The following is a 16,560-nucleotide window of genomic DNA, read 5'->3' on the forward strand; positions in this document are numbered from 1 at the left end:
ATCAAATATGTAACATGTTGAAACTACAGACATACCACATGGACACTGCAAGAACCATAACTTGTCATCTTGGGTTGCCAGTATCCTCTCCTATGTTTGCAATGCCAGTGTAGATTTCTGCCTTATCCAGAAAAAAAAAGGAAAAACGTTCCCCTTTGAAACCTTCTGGTTGTTTAAATTTTCGTTCTCTATCCATGATAGAATGTAAACATGATTACTTTGGCTATTAATAACTGCAAGGCAGTTGTCTCTAATTCTGTTATGTTAGCTAACAAGGGCAAACCTTCCCATCCTTGCTTTTAAGTGAATAAAAGAAGGTAAATATAAATATATATTTAAAAAAAAAAGATTAAAAAAAGATATAAAAGTGGGACAGCCTCATAATCTATGACACATCCTACACCAGCTCATTAAAAACAAGCAAAGTACAAGATTTAAGTGGGAATATTTAAGGGGGAAACAGCCACATATGCACGTAATCGTTATTTGTGCTTTTGAGGAAAATTAAATGACTTAGTTCTGGCAGCATTTAAAAGCTCCCTCTGTGTGTAACAATGCCAGAAATAGCACTATGAACAGTGAGAGTACATGAAACAGTTAAGCCAAAACAGGCAGCTACATCTCGACATTCCTGCTGAACCCGCTCTGTGATTTTGCCCATACTAGAAAAATTTATACTGAAGAGGCAAATAAGCAATTTTCTATTATTTTAGCTTGCAAATGTTTTATAAAAACAAATGTTATAACTAATTATGCTAGGCTAGAGATGCTCCTGCATGCTGAATAGGATCTGTGTGTGTACAAGTGTTAGTATCTGTGTGTGGCAGCCTGTGTGGACAAACGCAGAACTATCTGTGAAATACATTCAGACAGCCTCTTTTCTTTTTGTCTGACATTGTAATTACCATTCAAACTAGCCAGGCTAATTACCTCCCTGTTTAGAAAAATAATCAGGTTTGTACACAAATCAAGACTAGCCACAGACGCTATGGCCTGAAAACCAAAACAATCATCAAGTCTGCTGAGCATGATTATTATGTTTTCCATTTAATCAAAACTTGCATTGAGATTTAAAGTCATCAATTATGCTATCATTTAGTTTACCAAAGATTATTGTATAAATCCCTAAATTATTCATTTTATTCTGTCAATCAATTTTCCTGTTGAATGTGTTAGAAATTCTGACCCCTATTCCCACTCCCAGTTTCAGGGTTCTAATTTGATTGATTAATTAAGGGTAATTTATATGGCTTGTTTACAAAACGTGTTTTACTGTTCCTTAATTTTTACTTCATTAATAACACTGGGTGGAAATTATAAGTAAAAAAAAAAAAAAAGATAATATTTTTAAAACAGAAGATTTGGAATCAACTTGGTCATTTTAAGAGGAACCCAAAGCAGGGTCAGGTAACCAAGTTTTCCAAGGTTGGACAAACCTTCTGAGACTGACTAAGAATATGTGAGATCATTCTGCTGTAATTTGGTATTGACACATTATCAGTCAACCAACCAGCCAGTTGAAAGAAACAGAAAGATCTGATTTCAAACAATTAGTCAACCTATGAAAATAGCTTTGGAGGTGCTAAAATAAGTCTGTTTCTTGCAAGCAAGATCTCACAGTTGGTCTGCTATCTTGTTATTTAATAATTATCCAACTGTTAAAACAAAGCAAAAAAAGAAGAATGAAGAATATTTTGTGAAATATCCGTTTATAGGTCAAACAAAATCAGTCAGCTGCTTTACAAAATCAAATGTTTGCCTGTAGTATTTCTAACAAGTTCTACTGGTTGTTGAAGTAAAGTCAACACTCTATTACTATGACTATTAATGCTGACTTATAGTACAATAACTTGATGTCTCACAAACAGAAAAAAATGTCCCAGCTATACAAGCACCGAGTGACCAGTGGCAGGCTTTTTCAAATAATCTTTTTGTTCATGCCCTTTGCCAGGCGGCAGCCACTTCCTTTGCTTTAGTCCTCAGTCCCGTATCTGCTTTATTGTGATGCTAAACAGTGAGTTTTGACATTCAGAAGGGCCTTGCCAAAGGACAGGCCAGTGGATGCAGTAGAGAAGAGAAGGCCTTAATAGGTTCAACTGGAATGGAAAGCATCTGCTAGTCTCCACAGGCTGGAGGAGAGGGAAATGTCAAGTATGGTTATTACAGAGCAGGAAGCAGCTCTAGGAATTTTCACCTGAATGAAACAGTCTCGGACAAAGCACATGCACAAGCTACATCTCCACATATTATTGTCCTTGCTGAAGCACTTCACTCTCAAATGTGTGTGCTAGACTAATGTGAAACACGTGTTCACAAGCACATACAAAACAAATACATAAACAGGTACATAGAGTAAATGCACAAATTTACACTTGTATGTTCGCATTACTGAGTGAAAAAAAAAAATCAGTTTCATTCCTTCATGTTCTTGGTGTACCCAGCCTTTTAACACTCCATGCCATAGTTTTCTCAAGCTCACTTGGAGACTAACTCACTAAAAAAGACTTAACTAAAACTTGATTTAAGGTGAAACTTCCATCTCCTGAATGGCAGGGAAAATGACATGCTTGTGAAGTGTTCATGTATCTGTAGAAAGTCCCAGAGTGAGTACTTCTTCACAGGATCACTTGAGCTTGTTTGCTAATTTGTACCCCTGAGGATGCTAATCAAAGCTAGTGCCAGACTAATAAAGCTCTTTAGCCCAGAGGCCAGAGACACATACAGTACATGGCCTTGTGCCTCAAAGCAAGTGTCTACAAGGGGATATATGTGTATGTATGTATATGTGTGTGTGTGTGTGTGTGTGTGTGTGTGTGTTGAAGTGTATGCATGTGGTCAAATGTGTGAATGATTAAGTTTATAGGCATAAAAGGATGGTATAATGGCCTATCAGCAATCCCCAAATCCCACTCTATAAGGGGAATCCAGCATCAAACAGATCCTACTGCCTGAGGGCTGGCCTTCCTGCTCTGTCGGCATGGAAACTCCTGTTGCTGCACTTAGAGCTTCTGGATCAGCAAAGAGACACATAGCAGGTGGAGTGGCAGCAGAAATGGCAGCCAGAGAGAGTGACAGAGAGATGAGATGGTTTGGAAGAACGAGATTAAAGTGCTGGGAATCATCAACAAGAGGGGCCTTGGTGTTTGTTCCTATTTCTGTATGAGTACAGTGCACCAGAGAATGATATCTGGCTATGGGACTGTTTACAGATCTGTTATGGCAGGAAGGTGAGTGGAATTTAAAATCATACATTATCCCCTTTCATCACTCCTACCTACAATTCACTTTTTTACTTCAGAGTCGAGACAGCTTCGTGGCAGCCATAGAAACACATGCAAACAGAGATGTGGCCCTTTCTGCCAAGGCCCACAGTGTGACCAGCTGCAAATGTTAGCTTGAAGCACAAAACCAGAGAGCCAGCCTGCTGAAAAGATAAACAAATAAAGGAATACCACAAATGTTTGACAAGATGGAAGCAGAAATGTGAGATGAGGGGGGGGAAATTTTGCTATGGCACTTTTTTTTTCACTGAAGGTATTACCACAGAGACAGAACTCAACCACCTCCTTTTGTAGAGGGCATAGATATAAAGGGGAGATAGTACTCATTTCCCTCCCATAACAACAGAAGTTCATATAATCATCTCCCTAGCTCTTTTTCTCCCTGACGGGTATGTGATATGGCTGCTGGCGTTAGTAAATGTGGGAGGACCAGGAATGTGTGTGGCTGGGCGATAAGGCTGCTGTAAAATTTAATTAACACAAAGCTAGGGTGAAAATGACTTCATTTCTCACTGCATTATTAACTAGAGTACTATGTAAGAGCCTCGTCTCAATCAATGTACGTAACAGGTTCATGAGAGAAAGGGATGGAGAATGGGAGATACAAAGAAAGAGACAGGGAGAGAGGGAAAGAAACAAAAATGCATTAGAGATCTGAAAGGGATAAACACATAAAATTCCAGATGATAAAATAAATCCTGGATAAATCTTCAAACTTTTTACCCAATGGTTTTTCTGCCTCTGCTTCTTGCACATAAGGTATGTAACATGGCAGGCAGAAGTTGAGGCAGTATGCATGTTAAAAGAAAAGCTGGGGAGGATCTCAGAAGTTGGCTGAATAGCAATCCCACGTTAGCAGCTTCACCTGCTTTTGGGGGCCTGAGATACTGTGAATGGGCTGATTAGGGTCCTTGGCTTGACGTGCTGAACAACGCTTTCTATTTCACGATCCACAGCCTTTATTACAGCCCAGCTTCCTCATAATCCAGCTAAAAGTAGATATCTGAGGAGACTGATCGGCTTAGGACTTGGCTAAAAATGTGGGATGTACAGCACAGTGACACAGTGAGCAGAGTGCAGAGGTGTTCGTTATCATCTGCTTTCCGTTTAGGACTGAGTGGGGAATCAGTTGAGCTCAGTGTCTGTGTGTCCACTATACTTTCATCCATTACACCGACCTCTCAAACCAGTCAAGTGAATATACAGCACACCATTTCACTTTCTCATGTACTTACATTTTTGGACTGTGCATGGATTACAGAGCTTAAAATTGTATGAATAAGGTTATATTTTCCCTAGGTGCTTTAAGCTTGCCCTCTTAGCATAAGCTTATACAGTCCCTATTAGTTTTAACACAGCTCGATATGCGTGCGCATCAAAATTCAATACATTTCACTGAAAAAGGATATCTGAATATGCAGAAGGCAGGACTTCTATTACAACCAAGTGGGAGTCATTCAAAGCTATTTTTCATGATCTATGTCCTTTCCTCTAAGGAAACAAAACAAAGGGAACAGCATCATGATCTAAATGCGTGGCATGCCACATGGAAAACTATAATCTATAACCAAACATTTCCAGACAGAAACATATTTCATGTTAAATACTGTCTGCATAACACATGAGGTATGCGGTGTCATTCCAAATAAATGCCATTCAGTTGTCCCAGTTTATACACTGGGTGCTACTTCCAGGTTAGAGAGGAGGGCTCATGTCTGGAAATCTCTGGTTATATCACCAGACAAGTAGAATGAATGTAGGACTATTAATCACCAGCTACTCAAGAAAAGCTGCTAAATGGCTGAGAGATCAGACTGTAATATACTAGGTAGTTTCTATGTGTGACTATGTGTAATTGTGCAAGCATGCAGCAGGTAATTCCAGGGAAAAAGAGCATTGTTCTCATCGAAACCTGAATACAGGTTTAAAAAAAAACTACAACCCTCAATTACTATTCCACAGGTCTCACTGCACCGGCTAGACCTAATTACACTAGCCACTTTGTTAAGGTGCCCTCTTGCTCCATCTGTTCAATGCATGTGTGCACAGGCTCAAACATGCGGGCGCACACACACTAAGTGCAGCACTTCAGGCAGACAGACAAAGGCAGGTCAAGGTGCACTTTCCCATCTGGATATGCCTTTGTCTACAAGAACAGTTAAACATCTAAACCACCAATCAAGTGTGGTGATAAGAGAGACACAGTGATTCTAAGTGGCCAGATGATTGTGGACATGAATACAGAGAGCAGTACACCTGTCCAAGTCTTAGACATGACTAATGTCCCGACCCAGGAGTGGCCTTTAACCTTGTGCCTGCACATCATTAAAACCACAGGGTTTAATCTGACAATTTCTATGCATGTGTGCATGAATGTGTAAGTGTGAAAGTGGGCAAGTGAACACTGTGTTCAGGAGCAGAGGCAATAATCTGTCACCACAGTGAAAACCACATGGGCCGTATGTGATGTGTGGATGATATATTATGATTAAAAACAGATAAATCAGCAACTTCTACAGGTACACTTTTGGAAAAAAAAAAATGACGTGAGCATCAATTCAAATAGATCCAAGGAGAAGAGCGTCTGTGCTCCTCTTTTTGTCTTGAGCTCAGTGAAATGATTTAATAACCGCTTCTTTTTCTGCTTATGTCATGTCTGGGAGAAAGCAGCAAGGCCAGGGAGGAGATAAAACAGAGACAAAACAAAGTCAAAAAGTAAAGAGTAGAGAAAACTCTGAAGAGAAACTCTGGATGGATGGGAAGCTTTATCTCATAATTGACATTGATATGAAGAGACAGAAATGTGAAAGAGGAATGAAAAAGCATACACGCAATCTGCACGATACAGAAGCCTGCAGTGGAATTCATGTATCACAGCCTATAAGAGGCCCAATCAAAAAGGAAAGCATCTAACAGCAGATTTCACTAGAGTATCCCAGCCTCAGGAAGCTGCAGTGACTGACTCTCACTAGGTTTTCACAAATGCTTCACATGTGAGCACACAGAGTTGGGAGGAAACAAACTTCCTTTTTTTATCCTACTTTTCTGACTTTCATTTCAACTTCACACTCTCCCCAGTTTCATCTTAATGATTTTCAGCAGCACAACCTCTGAAAGACACCGTGGGTTGAGTCTCAAATTAAGCCTATTAGTCATCTCCTACTACCATTTGCACCTATACCCAAGCCATTAAAAGTCTGCACTGAATAGCGGCTTGCATGAACCAAGGATCCCACATTATATACAGAAACATGAATTCAGCAAAAAAAGAGAGAAAAGGGTCATAAGGTTGACTCTGCAAATGCAAGGAACACAAGATCTCCAATAACTAGAGGCTTGGTTTTAGGGTGAAAAACGTAACGCTTTAAAGTGCAAGGAAGGAAAAATAACTCCTGTTTCCATTTGGTAAAGGGGTTCACCGACTTTGTGAAATGACCTTTACATCAATTTCAAGCTCTAGTTCAGAGCTATATCACACATGATAATTGTTAGGTCGGGTGTCACTAAAGACATCTGAAGTAATTGCTCCTAAAGACAGAGACATTTAGTCCTTCATAGATCCTGTTCCTCCCAACACTCTCTCCATAATGGATAATGGAAACACAATGATTAAGGGAAAAAAAAGTAGATATGTCATTCCCCTCAACATGTACGTGCACATGCCAGCTCAGGAGCCAACGAGGGTGTGATGAGGGCTTGCAAAGAAGGCTGAAATGACCAGACAGTGCCTGGAGAGATATTTTCAGTAGGACACAGTTAAAAAGCTATGGCTGCTCTATAGATTCAATAAGTCTCTTACACCTGTGTGGCTAACCAGCATCGATCCATCATTCTGTGGAGCCCAATCCAATTTAGAGTGTCGAGGAGCCCCAGAGCCCCACAGCCTTATCCTAACCCAGACCACAGCCCCCACAAAGCCTGCTTACCTTCATCCCCTGAAGTCTGCGGGTGTGTCTGTGCACTTTTATGTGTACGTACGTTTGTATGTGTGCTGTGGGAGACTGCAGACCAAGCTAAACACCTTAGCTGCTGGCTCATGTTAAAGTGTGCTGAGCCAATTTAGGGGTAGGAGGTAGGAGAGGAGAGAAGATGAGAGACAGAGGAAAAATGCTGGGAACTCGAGCCAGGACCCTAACTCAAACCAAAGAGTACAAAAGGGGGAGAGCAGGAAGGAAGACAGGGTGTGAAGAAAAGAAGGGAAGCAACAATGTGTGGCCATTGATGTGCAGCAAACAGAGGAGTAGACTGCAAGGAATCTTTTAATCCTTTTTTCTATTGCGAGGCAATCACACTCATCATCACTATGAAGCACTATAACCATAATCGAACTACTCCACAGTCTCATCAAAGTCTTGTGAAGGGGAGCACATCTATTGGCCATCTGATTTGTTTCTGCAGACAACAGACTGGTGCACTTAGGTCTCCCTTGGTGCAAAAGCTTAATGGCACCATGCATGTTCAGATCGACCATTCAAATATTTCCCCTTCACCACTAATTACAGTATCTTCTGGTGCAGATGTTTCTGTTTCAATTCTCTTTGCTGCTCCAATGAAGTGTATCAACACCCCTGAGATCAATTATTAAAGGGTATTTAAAACTGTGGGAAAAGGAGGTGGCAGGGTGTGTGAGAGTGAAAGCAGCTGTTTAAGTGCTTGTGCCGTCGACTCAACTTCATCCCCTCCCAACTAAACTGAGAGCATCCTGTGGGTTTCACTCACTCCAGCGACTAAACCCAGGGCAATTAAGGCCTGGATCTCCTCATGAGAGAAGGAGGGAAGGGAAATGGGAGAGAAAGGGTGAGGCAGGAGAAGTGGAGAGACTCCATACCAATAAAAGGCAATTATGGTTGGGGAGGGCCATTGTCAGACCATGAGAGTATAGAAGAAGACAGTGGGGATATGGGATGGTAGGGAAATGAGGAGGAGTGTTATTTAGGAGGCAGATGGCAGAGAGGGGGAAATTAAGATGAATGGGCACTGAGAGGGCTGAGCTGGTGCTGGTGCTGGGGCTGGGCAGAGAAAAGTAATTAGCTGTGTTTGCTCTGGGAGGCTGGCAGTGAGTATGATGCCTGCAGTGACAGGCTAAAGCCTTGAGCTTTATTAGTCAACAAGGCCATGTCTGTAGCTGCCAGCAGGGGGCAACTGGGCCAGCAACCTTCCAGGACCTTCTTACCTGTACAACACACCATAGGGTCTTTTCATAACATGGACACTGAGCAGCAGCCTCTTTAAACAATAATTGTAATTTCTTTATACTCTAACCCCCTGTTAATACAGCATAGTTCTGACTTGTTCTCTCTTACACTTACTGTCTCTCACATTAACACACATGCTCACAAACAGCATCGGAGTCCAATTTTTTTCTCCCACGTTATCCCTTAGTTTCACCCTCACCAACTGGTTCTATCTTTCTTCCTCACACCATTTCTCTCCATTTCTTATGTTACAGCCACCTCTATCTGTCTCTTTCCTCCCACCCCATATATCTCCCTCCCCCTCGTCTCTTTCCAATCTAATTTCAGATAAGTCGTAGCAGAACAACAGAGCAAGGCCCTTTATCATTGCCATCAATGATGTGGGTGGATTGAGTGTGAATAATTTTATTCATGTGTGCCTGTACCCAGCCCACTGGGATTCCAATTACAAGTAATAAGAGGTAATACGGTTACAGCGTAATATTTTTTAAGTGCCTCAGTAATGATTGTATAAAACCTTTGACAAGAGAAGAAAGCTGCTGTTTATTTTAGCAAGAGCTAAAAGTACAATATCTGTTCACAACTATGAATGATACAAGACAATTTAATTTAGTATTTTTCCCATCCAATCTTCACTCCCAGGAAGTCAAACAGTTAGACACATATACCCTAGCCCTTTTTACATTAAAGAATGTTGGGTCTTGGTAAACGTGCCTCACTCTGCACTTCAAAAAAAAAAAAAAAACAGTACATACTGAAGATCACCAGTGGGAAATTCAAGACAAAAAGGAAAAGAAAATTTAATTCTGTCCACAAAATTCTAGGACACTTGACCAACTTCCTTCACATAAAGTTTAAAAAACATGACAGAGTGCAACTGCATTCAAAAGTATACAATAGGGTTGAGCTCAAACTGCTGCAGTTACTGAACAATTCAGGAACCTTATCAAACTGAGCCACCAGAACAGCCCACACACTGCTTTCAAACAAGCTCGACTCTGCCTCTCTCAGAGTCAGCACACAGCACTGCCTAAAACTGTTTTAGCAATGGTCTTTCACACTTACAGAAGGCACAAGGCAAGGCAAGACACAAGGTCACAAAAAGGCAAAAGGACCACTGAAAATGTGACTGGACACAAAAAAACAGGATATGAAGAATGATCAATGGAAATGAAGGCTTTTGATAGCAAACGAAAGACAGAGCTGAGCATGCTTGAGACTTTAGCTTTGTGAGTTTTATATTTTTTGCTTTACCATGATTAACAGGCCTGAGAACCTGCCGGAAGGAGCTGGGACTGATCGTCTGCTGCTGGTTATCTGTAAGGAGGGCAGTGCACAAATAATGCCAACATATACAGCACTAAGGGGGATCAAAAAGATGATATGGAGGTATTCATCAGCTGAAGGACAGCTAACACCTGTACTGTGTTTAAAGGCACAGCTGTTAATCACTCCTAAAGTTCCATCTTGGATTCACAACACGTGTTTGTTCTTTCAGTTTTTCAGTTGCTGCATTTGGATTTAAAACTACTGGGGAAAAAATGATATTGCCAAAACGTGCATTGCCTTTTACTGAGATCCAAACATTATACAGTTGTAGTAATGTTGTTAGGCTGCAGATTCTCAGGCATTGTGCTGCTAGCAAGCATGTGTACAAACAACAAACTAGTATATTTTTCAAGTGACTGAGAATGAGACTGTTAGATCCAAGGCATGAGAACCTGAGGATGCATTCAATTCACTCATCCTTTAAAAACAAAATGAGAAAAAAATATGCACGTTAGGACCTGAATTCATTATGGTTTTTGAACACCTGATTGGAATTAGAACAATATCTACAGTTTTTCCAGACAATATGGCAAGTAGCCTTTATGTGTGAGCCTTTGTTTGCGTATAAATGCAGGCAAAGGATATGAGACTCACCTCTGGGTCTTGGCGCTCTCTTCCGCCGGTCTCTGAATGCAGCTCCTGACTGTAGGGCTTCCAGCAAACTATCCATCACACCTGTCTCATCATTCTCTGAAAAACCCAGGAAGAAAAAGAATGGGGGGGTGTTAGAAGACAGGGGAGAGGTGAAGAGACAAAATCAGATAAAGTGTAGTTTCTTTAAGTGGTAAGGTATGCCATACTGATTGCAACAATTTGGATCTCACAATGGCAGGCCATAATATTATGACATAGCACGTAAAATGAAAATGCCTGAACAAGTACCTGCTATATTACACGCATATCCACTTTACCATAGGGCTACAGTCTGATAGTAAAGGCAAGTGCCCAAAATATGACGGGACTTGCTCCAAGCAAATCCAGTAATACACAAGCCAGCAGGTTCTTGCAGACAACTTGCTGTGCAAATGTGCACCCTCGTGTTTTACAGTCTTGTGCAATTTAAGTCCACGTTTTTTGATGTTGACTAAAAAAGTCATGAAAGATATTAACTATCAATGGAGTCACATATGCAGGGACATATAGTACATTATCAAGCTGGAATGGAATACTCAAACCTGGCAACATGGTATTTCACAGCATTTATTTTAGAATGCTCTCGACTCAAAATATCAAGTCCTTTTTTTTTGTTTGTAGAAGCAAGGGAACAGCCAAAATGGAGATATGTTGTAGAAATGGAAAAGCTTTCCAGATATGACATGTAAATCATGCCCTGTGTTGGTACAGCTGAGAACCTGGCCCTGACACCTAAGGCAGAATGATGGACCTGGCCAGTGATTTGCAGTGAAAACAGCCTCCATTGAATGGGAGAGAAAATAGATAACAGGTATAGGGGAATATTCAGGGACAACACACACTGTCAATAAAAAGTTTATACTGTGGTTGTCAGGCAAACGTGAATATGTGTGTGTAGGTGTTTTCTTTTCAACACTGATTCTGCGTTGCCTATAAAATTTTAAGTCTTTGTCAGCCACCATGCAGATGCCAAGGGCTGTTTGCCACTGAACTCCGCTCACTTACAGAGGTACATTTTCACTACTGGCACTGGCTTTAAAAGCCACTTGCTACAATGCAACCACAGGTTTGGCTTCATTACATCTGACTGTTGGATGTCATTCGACATTCAAACATTGCAATGTGATGTTAACTCAGACCTTGGCTTTCTTTTCAAAAAAATTATGAAAAAATAACTATTAATATAAATATTTTATACACTCACCAGGCGCTTTATTAGAATCATTTATTAATATCCAAGTATGTTTTGGGTTTTTTTTTTTTTTTTTTACACATACATGAAATCTCTGCATTTTAGGAATACCCATACACCTCCTTAGTCATGCAGTTATCCAATCAGCCAATCATGTGGCAGCAGTGCAATGCATAAAATCATGCAGATGCAGGAGCTTCAATTAATGTTCACATCAAATATCAGAATGGGTAAAAAAAATTTGATCTCAGTGACTTTGACCGTGGCATTGTTTTTGGTGCCAGACAGGCTGGTTTTCATATTTCTGAAATTGCTGATCTTTAGACCAGAATAAGAAGCAGTTTGCTGGTCTTTAGAGTTTTCTCAAAATGGTGCAAAAAACAGAAAACATCCAGTGAGCGGCAGTTCTGCAGACAGAAATGCCTTGTTAATGAGAGAAGCCAGAGGAGAATAGCCAGACTGGTTGGAGCTGACAGACAGGTTACAGTAGTTCAGATAACCACTCTTTCTTTAAAACTGTGATGAACAGATGGTGTGTGATGGTGCAGGGAATATTTTCTTTGCACACTTTTGGGCCCCTTAATATCAGTCAATCCACCTAGCTGTGTTTTGTTGCTGGCCATGTCCTTCCCTTAATGGCCACAATTTACCATCTTCTCATGACTACTTCCAGCATGATTATGCACCATGTCACAAAGCAAAAGTTGTCTCAAATTGATTTCATGAACATGACAATGAGCTCAGTGTACTTCAATAGCCTTCCCAGTCACCGGATCTGAATCCAATAGAGCACCTTTGGGATGTGGCAGAACGGGAAATTTGCAGCATCAGTGTGCAGCTGACAAATCTGCAGAAATTATGTGATGCAATCATGTCAACATGGACCAGAATCTCAAATAACTGTTTCCAACATACAGTGGAATCGACGCCACGATGAACTGAGGCTGTTTTGAGAGGGAGGGGAGGCTCTACCCAGTATTAGAATGGTGTTCCTAATAAAATTAGTGTATGTTCACATGCAATTAAACTGTGTTGCACTTAAGCAGTGTAAGACTGATTCATTATTGTATGATATGGTAGAAGAGTCATTACAACTTCATTGGCTTCACAGAGGCCAAGCTGTACCATCAGCCACAGTGTGACTGTTGGGTCCCACCACTGATTTAGTGAAGAGTAGGAGGACATTGCTCTGATTAAGGTTCAGTGTGTTTTTCTCACTCCTTCAATTTTGTCTGACAACTCCCTATGGAACAATAACACACAACGAAAGAAAAAAAAAATCAAATTCTCAAATTGACTAAGACCAGGACTTTGTGATGCTACCAGGCCCTCTACTGGGCCAAAAGTCATCACATTCTATATAACACATGGGGCTCCATTTTTGTGAAACTGGGCGCAAGCATAAATGAAGGCACACATGGGTATGCCAATCAAATTTTGGGCAAAATGGCAATCCAGAACATCGCCATGCAAACTGAAAATAGGATCAGAATGAGTACATTGTTAGCAGGTGGCATATGTCAGAAGGCTGGGTTGGAGTCCATTAAAATTCTGTTTATTACTAGAATAGCAGATTACAACTAGTAAAACTGTTATAAATGCTCTAAATAAAATATATGATTCAGATGTTAAAGGCTACAAGTATTCACTTTAAGTCAACATGAAATGATGACTGCCATTGATTGACACTGATTGGCCTTGACAACTATGTTCAGATGTAGATAGTGTTGGTCTATTTCAAAAGCTTTTGCTGTGGATTGGGATTGCAGTCACTGATCAACCTCTGAAGCTTGTCACCTCCGTCAGATGCCGACAAGCACTTCTCATCTCTTTCAATCTGGGACCCTTTCATGAGCCATTAACTACAGCCGCTACGGTCACACTGTACTATGGGGCCTGCAAACTGAAATTTTCATCTTCATTCATGCATACAGTACTATGCAGCACCATAGTGGGTTTTCTGCAAACCTATAAAAACTGTCAATCAGTTCCACAGTACACAATCCCTTTACAGAAAACTGTTCTTATTGCTGAAGCTTATTGAGGGCAGAGGGTCCCCAGGGGTGTGGGCTGTGGTTGCACCCAAACCCCATGCCAAGCTTGGACTACAATCACACAAATGCACACATAGTAGTGGATATATCATGGCCCACTTCCTCGCCTGCCAGCTTCTATGTGTGCATTTGTTGTGCTTTTCATTCACAACAGTTGCACTCCTCCTCTGGCTGATATGTGCGTAGTTCTTCATCATTACACAGAGCGGAGAGGCAGCACGAAATTCTGAGCAAAACCAACGCTCCTCGACGTCCAAATTTGTCTCCACTGCTGTGGCAATTCATCACAGTCAGCAAGCTTTACAATCTCCACAACACACACACACGCACATACACAAAAATACAGATAGAACACAGAGAACAAGCAAAAAGGAGCAGATCAATCTATTGCAACCTGCAGTGTGTGCCTTCATGTGTAGTATTCCGTTTGACTCCAACCCACAAGAACATGAAACACTCTCTGTGCCTCAGGAGGCAAGGAAAAACGAAACCCACTCAGATCTCCCACCTCAGGAATATATGGGAGCAAAAACAGTCCAATTTTACACATCAATCAGAAGTAACTCAGACAGGCCAAGACAGAAAACTGCTTTATAGAATGTAGACAAGAGGTGCTTTCAGACAGCCCAACACTGAAAATCATAACACATATTTATATACTCACACCCACATGCTCATAAACTTAGAGGGAGATCACAGACATGTCACATGGATAGCAATGGAAGAAGAACGCCTGGCAGAGGAATATTAGTCAAGCTAGTAGCTGTGAAATGGGTTAGAAAAAAAGTCATTCAGCTTGTGAAAGGTGGTGCAGAGGAGGATGTGGCGAGAGAACAAAGCCTAGTGAGAGGGATGGGACAGTGAGGAGTGGTATCCCAGCTCCAGCAGTAGAGCAACTGATTGGTGCTTTGATGTGCACAATACGCCTGCCTTTTTCTTTTCTGCTGCATTTGGGATCAGAGCTCTCATGACAGGTGTGCAATGTGCACAGACTTTTTTCTTTAACTTTCACAAAAAATGAAGACACTCACAAGCCAGTCTGATGTCTATTTAAAGAATAGTGTCTGCCTTGTGTTCTCATCGTCTTCATTGCGGCTCAGCAGTAAGCTCCAAGTCCCACGTTTTAGTAGTAATAGAAAGCAAGAACTGAGCCAAATGAGATCCACAGTGACGTGTCTAGCTTGACTGTCCTCTTTGTTGGGAGAAAAGGAAAAAAAATGTGTGAGAATACGCAGTTAGATGTACAAACGTACATGCACCAGTGCTCAGGTCAGATCGACAAGAAGAAACAAGTAGAGAGGTGTTTACTCCACCACAAAATAAAAGAATGCCCTCTGGGAGTGGAATCAAGACAAAGCTAAACCTCCACCTCTGGGAAAAGGCTATAGTTATCTGCCAGTCTGTAGTGAAACTTCAATCACCATCTATTTAATCAGAGCCTGTTCAGACTGGACTTTTCAACTGTGTGGACACGCAGCCTGTCTGTGCGTCGATGTCTACCCTCTATTCAGACCTGGACTAATGCCTCCCGCCACTTCACTCAACAGGATGTGGCACTTATCATCAGGACGATGACCCGGTTGTAGCAGTGTGTAGCAGAGGTGGGCCAGAGCAAGGCAAGAAATAGGGTCAATTGGGCAGGGATGGAAAAGCTAAGGAGAGAAAATGACATGCCTGAGTACTATGAATGCAGGCTGACCACTGTGTTCCCTTGGACACTTTGAAGGCAAATGGTGCAATAAGGCTAGTCAGCCTTCTCTATCTCTACTGAATACTCTCTGTTCCATTTTACTGGTACTTTGAGCAACAAGTAGCAAAATCAAATTATCATTTAAAAACAAAATGCCTTAACACAAAACTGTTACTGTAACATTACATTTTCTTTTACAGTCTATAGTTTTACCCCTTTAGGCATCTCAAAAATATTAAAATTTAATGGGCATGCATTCTATGATGAGTGATCTATAGAAGATATTGCTTCATATCAAAAACTAATGTAATGTAAGATGAAACTGTATCCAGGCTTTTTAGCTTGTTGAGGTGTTCTTCTACCCCCTGGTGGCCCCAAGACACGAGCAGGGCCAGCACCGGACCAAGACATAGCAGAGTAGGATTACATTAAACTCTAGAAAAAAATAAAATAAAACAGCAGTTTCAAGAGCCAACTGCGCCCACTCTAATAATCTAGTTTGCTCTACTCTCTGCTGGTGACAACATGCTTTTTCCACAACCTGTGCAGCCCTGACATACTGTGGCACTATAGTACCACACTACACCACAGCTGGGTTCAACAGAAGGAGGGGGAAAAGGTTCAACAAACTTATTAATACCTTTCACACCACAGAGCAAAAGAAAGAAGCACAAAATGTAAGTATTTGAGCACCACAGCACTACCTTGCCTACATTAACAAAGAAATCTCATGAGAACCTACAATATCTCATTCTGCCTCCTGCTTTGCATGAAGATTTTTCTTTCTCTCTCTCTCTTTCTCATGCCCCTCCTACAGTATGCTTTTAGCAACTTTGCATGCAGGGTTGCATCTCTAGCTGTTCTTCTATTTGACGTCTTAATAGTTCATCGCTTGTAGCCATGTAGGGAATGTTAAATAAAGCTCTGATGTGTAATTTGTCGCTCCACAAACATTCCCGCTCCCGGCCTACCCGGGGAGTTAATGCAACAGATTTGTCATACACAAACCAGGCACAGCTAGAGGAAAAGGAAAAAACACCTATTTAATCTGAATCTCAATCTCCATAGGGCTCTATGCAAATGCATGCAAGCCGATGCTCTCTCAGACTGCCAGACAGTGCAAATGACGAAACCAGGCTGCATAATATAGTGTAGGTAGAAGCCCAGTCTGTGGCAGGTAAAAAAA

At 41.2% G+C, this 16,560-nt stretch overlaps 1 protein-coding gene across 4 annotated transcripts in view; it reads right to left on the reverse strand.

Annotated features, from left to right (window-relative positions):
* Nucleotides 1-16,560, reverse strand: part of LOC121185174 (protein diaphanous homolog 3-like) — a 140,318-nt gene that overhangs the window by 34,540 nt on the left and 89,218 nt on the right. For all 4 annotated transcript variants that reach the window (XM_041043229.1, XM_041043221.1, XM_041043211.1 and 1 more), the window contains 2 exons: nucleotides 10,400-10,495; nucleotides 9,731-9,793 (listed from right to left, as the gene is read on the reverse strand). In XM_041043229.1, the coding sequence (XP_040899163.1) occupies nucleotides 9,731-9,793; nucleotides 10,400-10,495 (159 nt within the window). The remainder of the gene's footprint in view (nucleotides 1-9,730; nucleotides 9,794-10,399; nucleotides 10,496-16,560) is intronic.

Source organism: Toxotes jaculatrix, chromosome 1 (assembly GCF_017976425.1).
Source record: "Toxotes jaculatrix isolate fToxJac2 chromosome 1, fToxJac2.pri, whole genome shotgun sequence".
In the NCBI taxonomy this organism is placed as follows: domain Eukaryota; kingdom Metazoa; phylum Chordata; class Actinopteri; family Toxotidae; genus Toxotes; species Toxotes jaculatrix.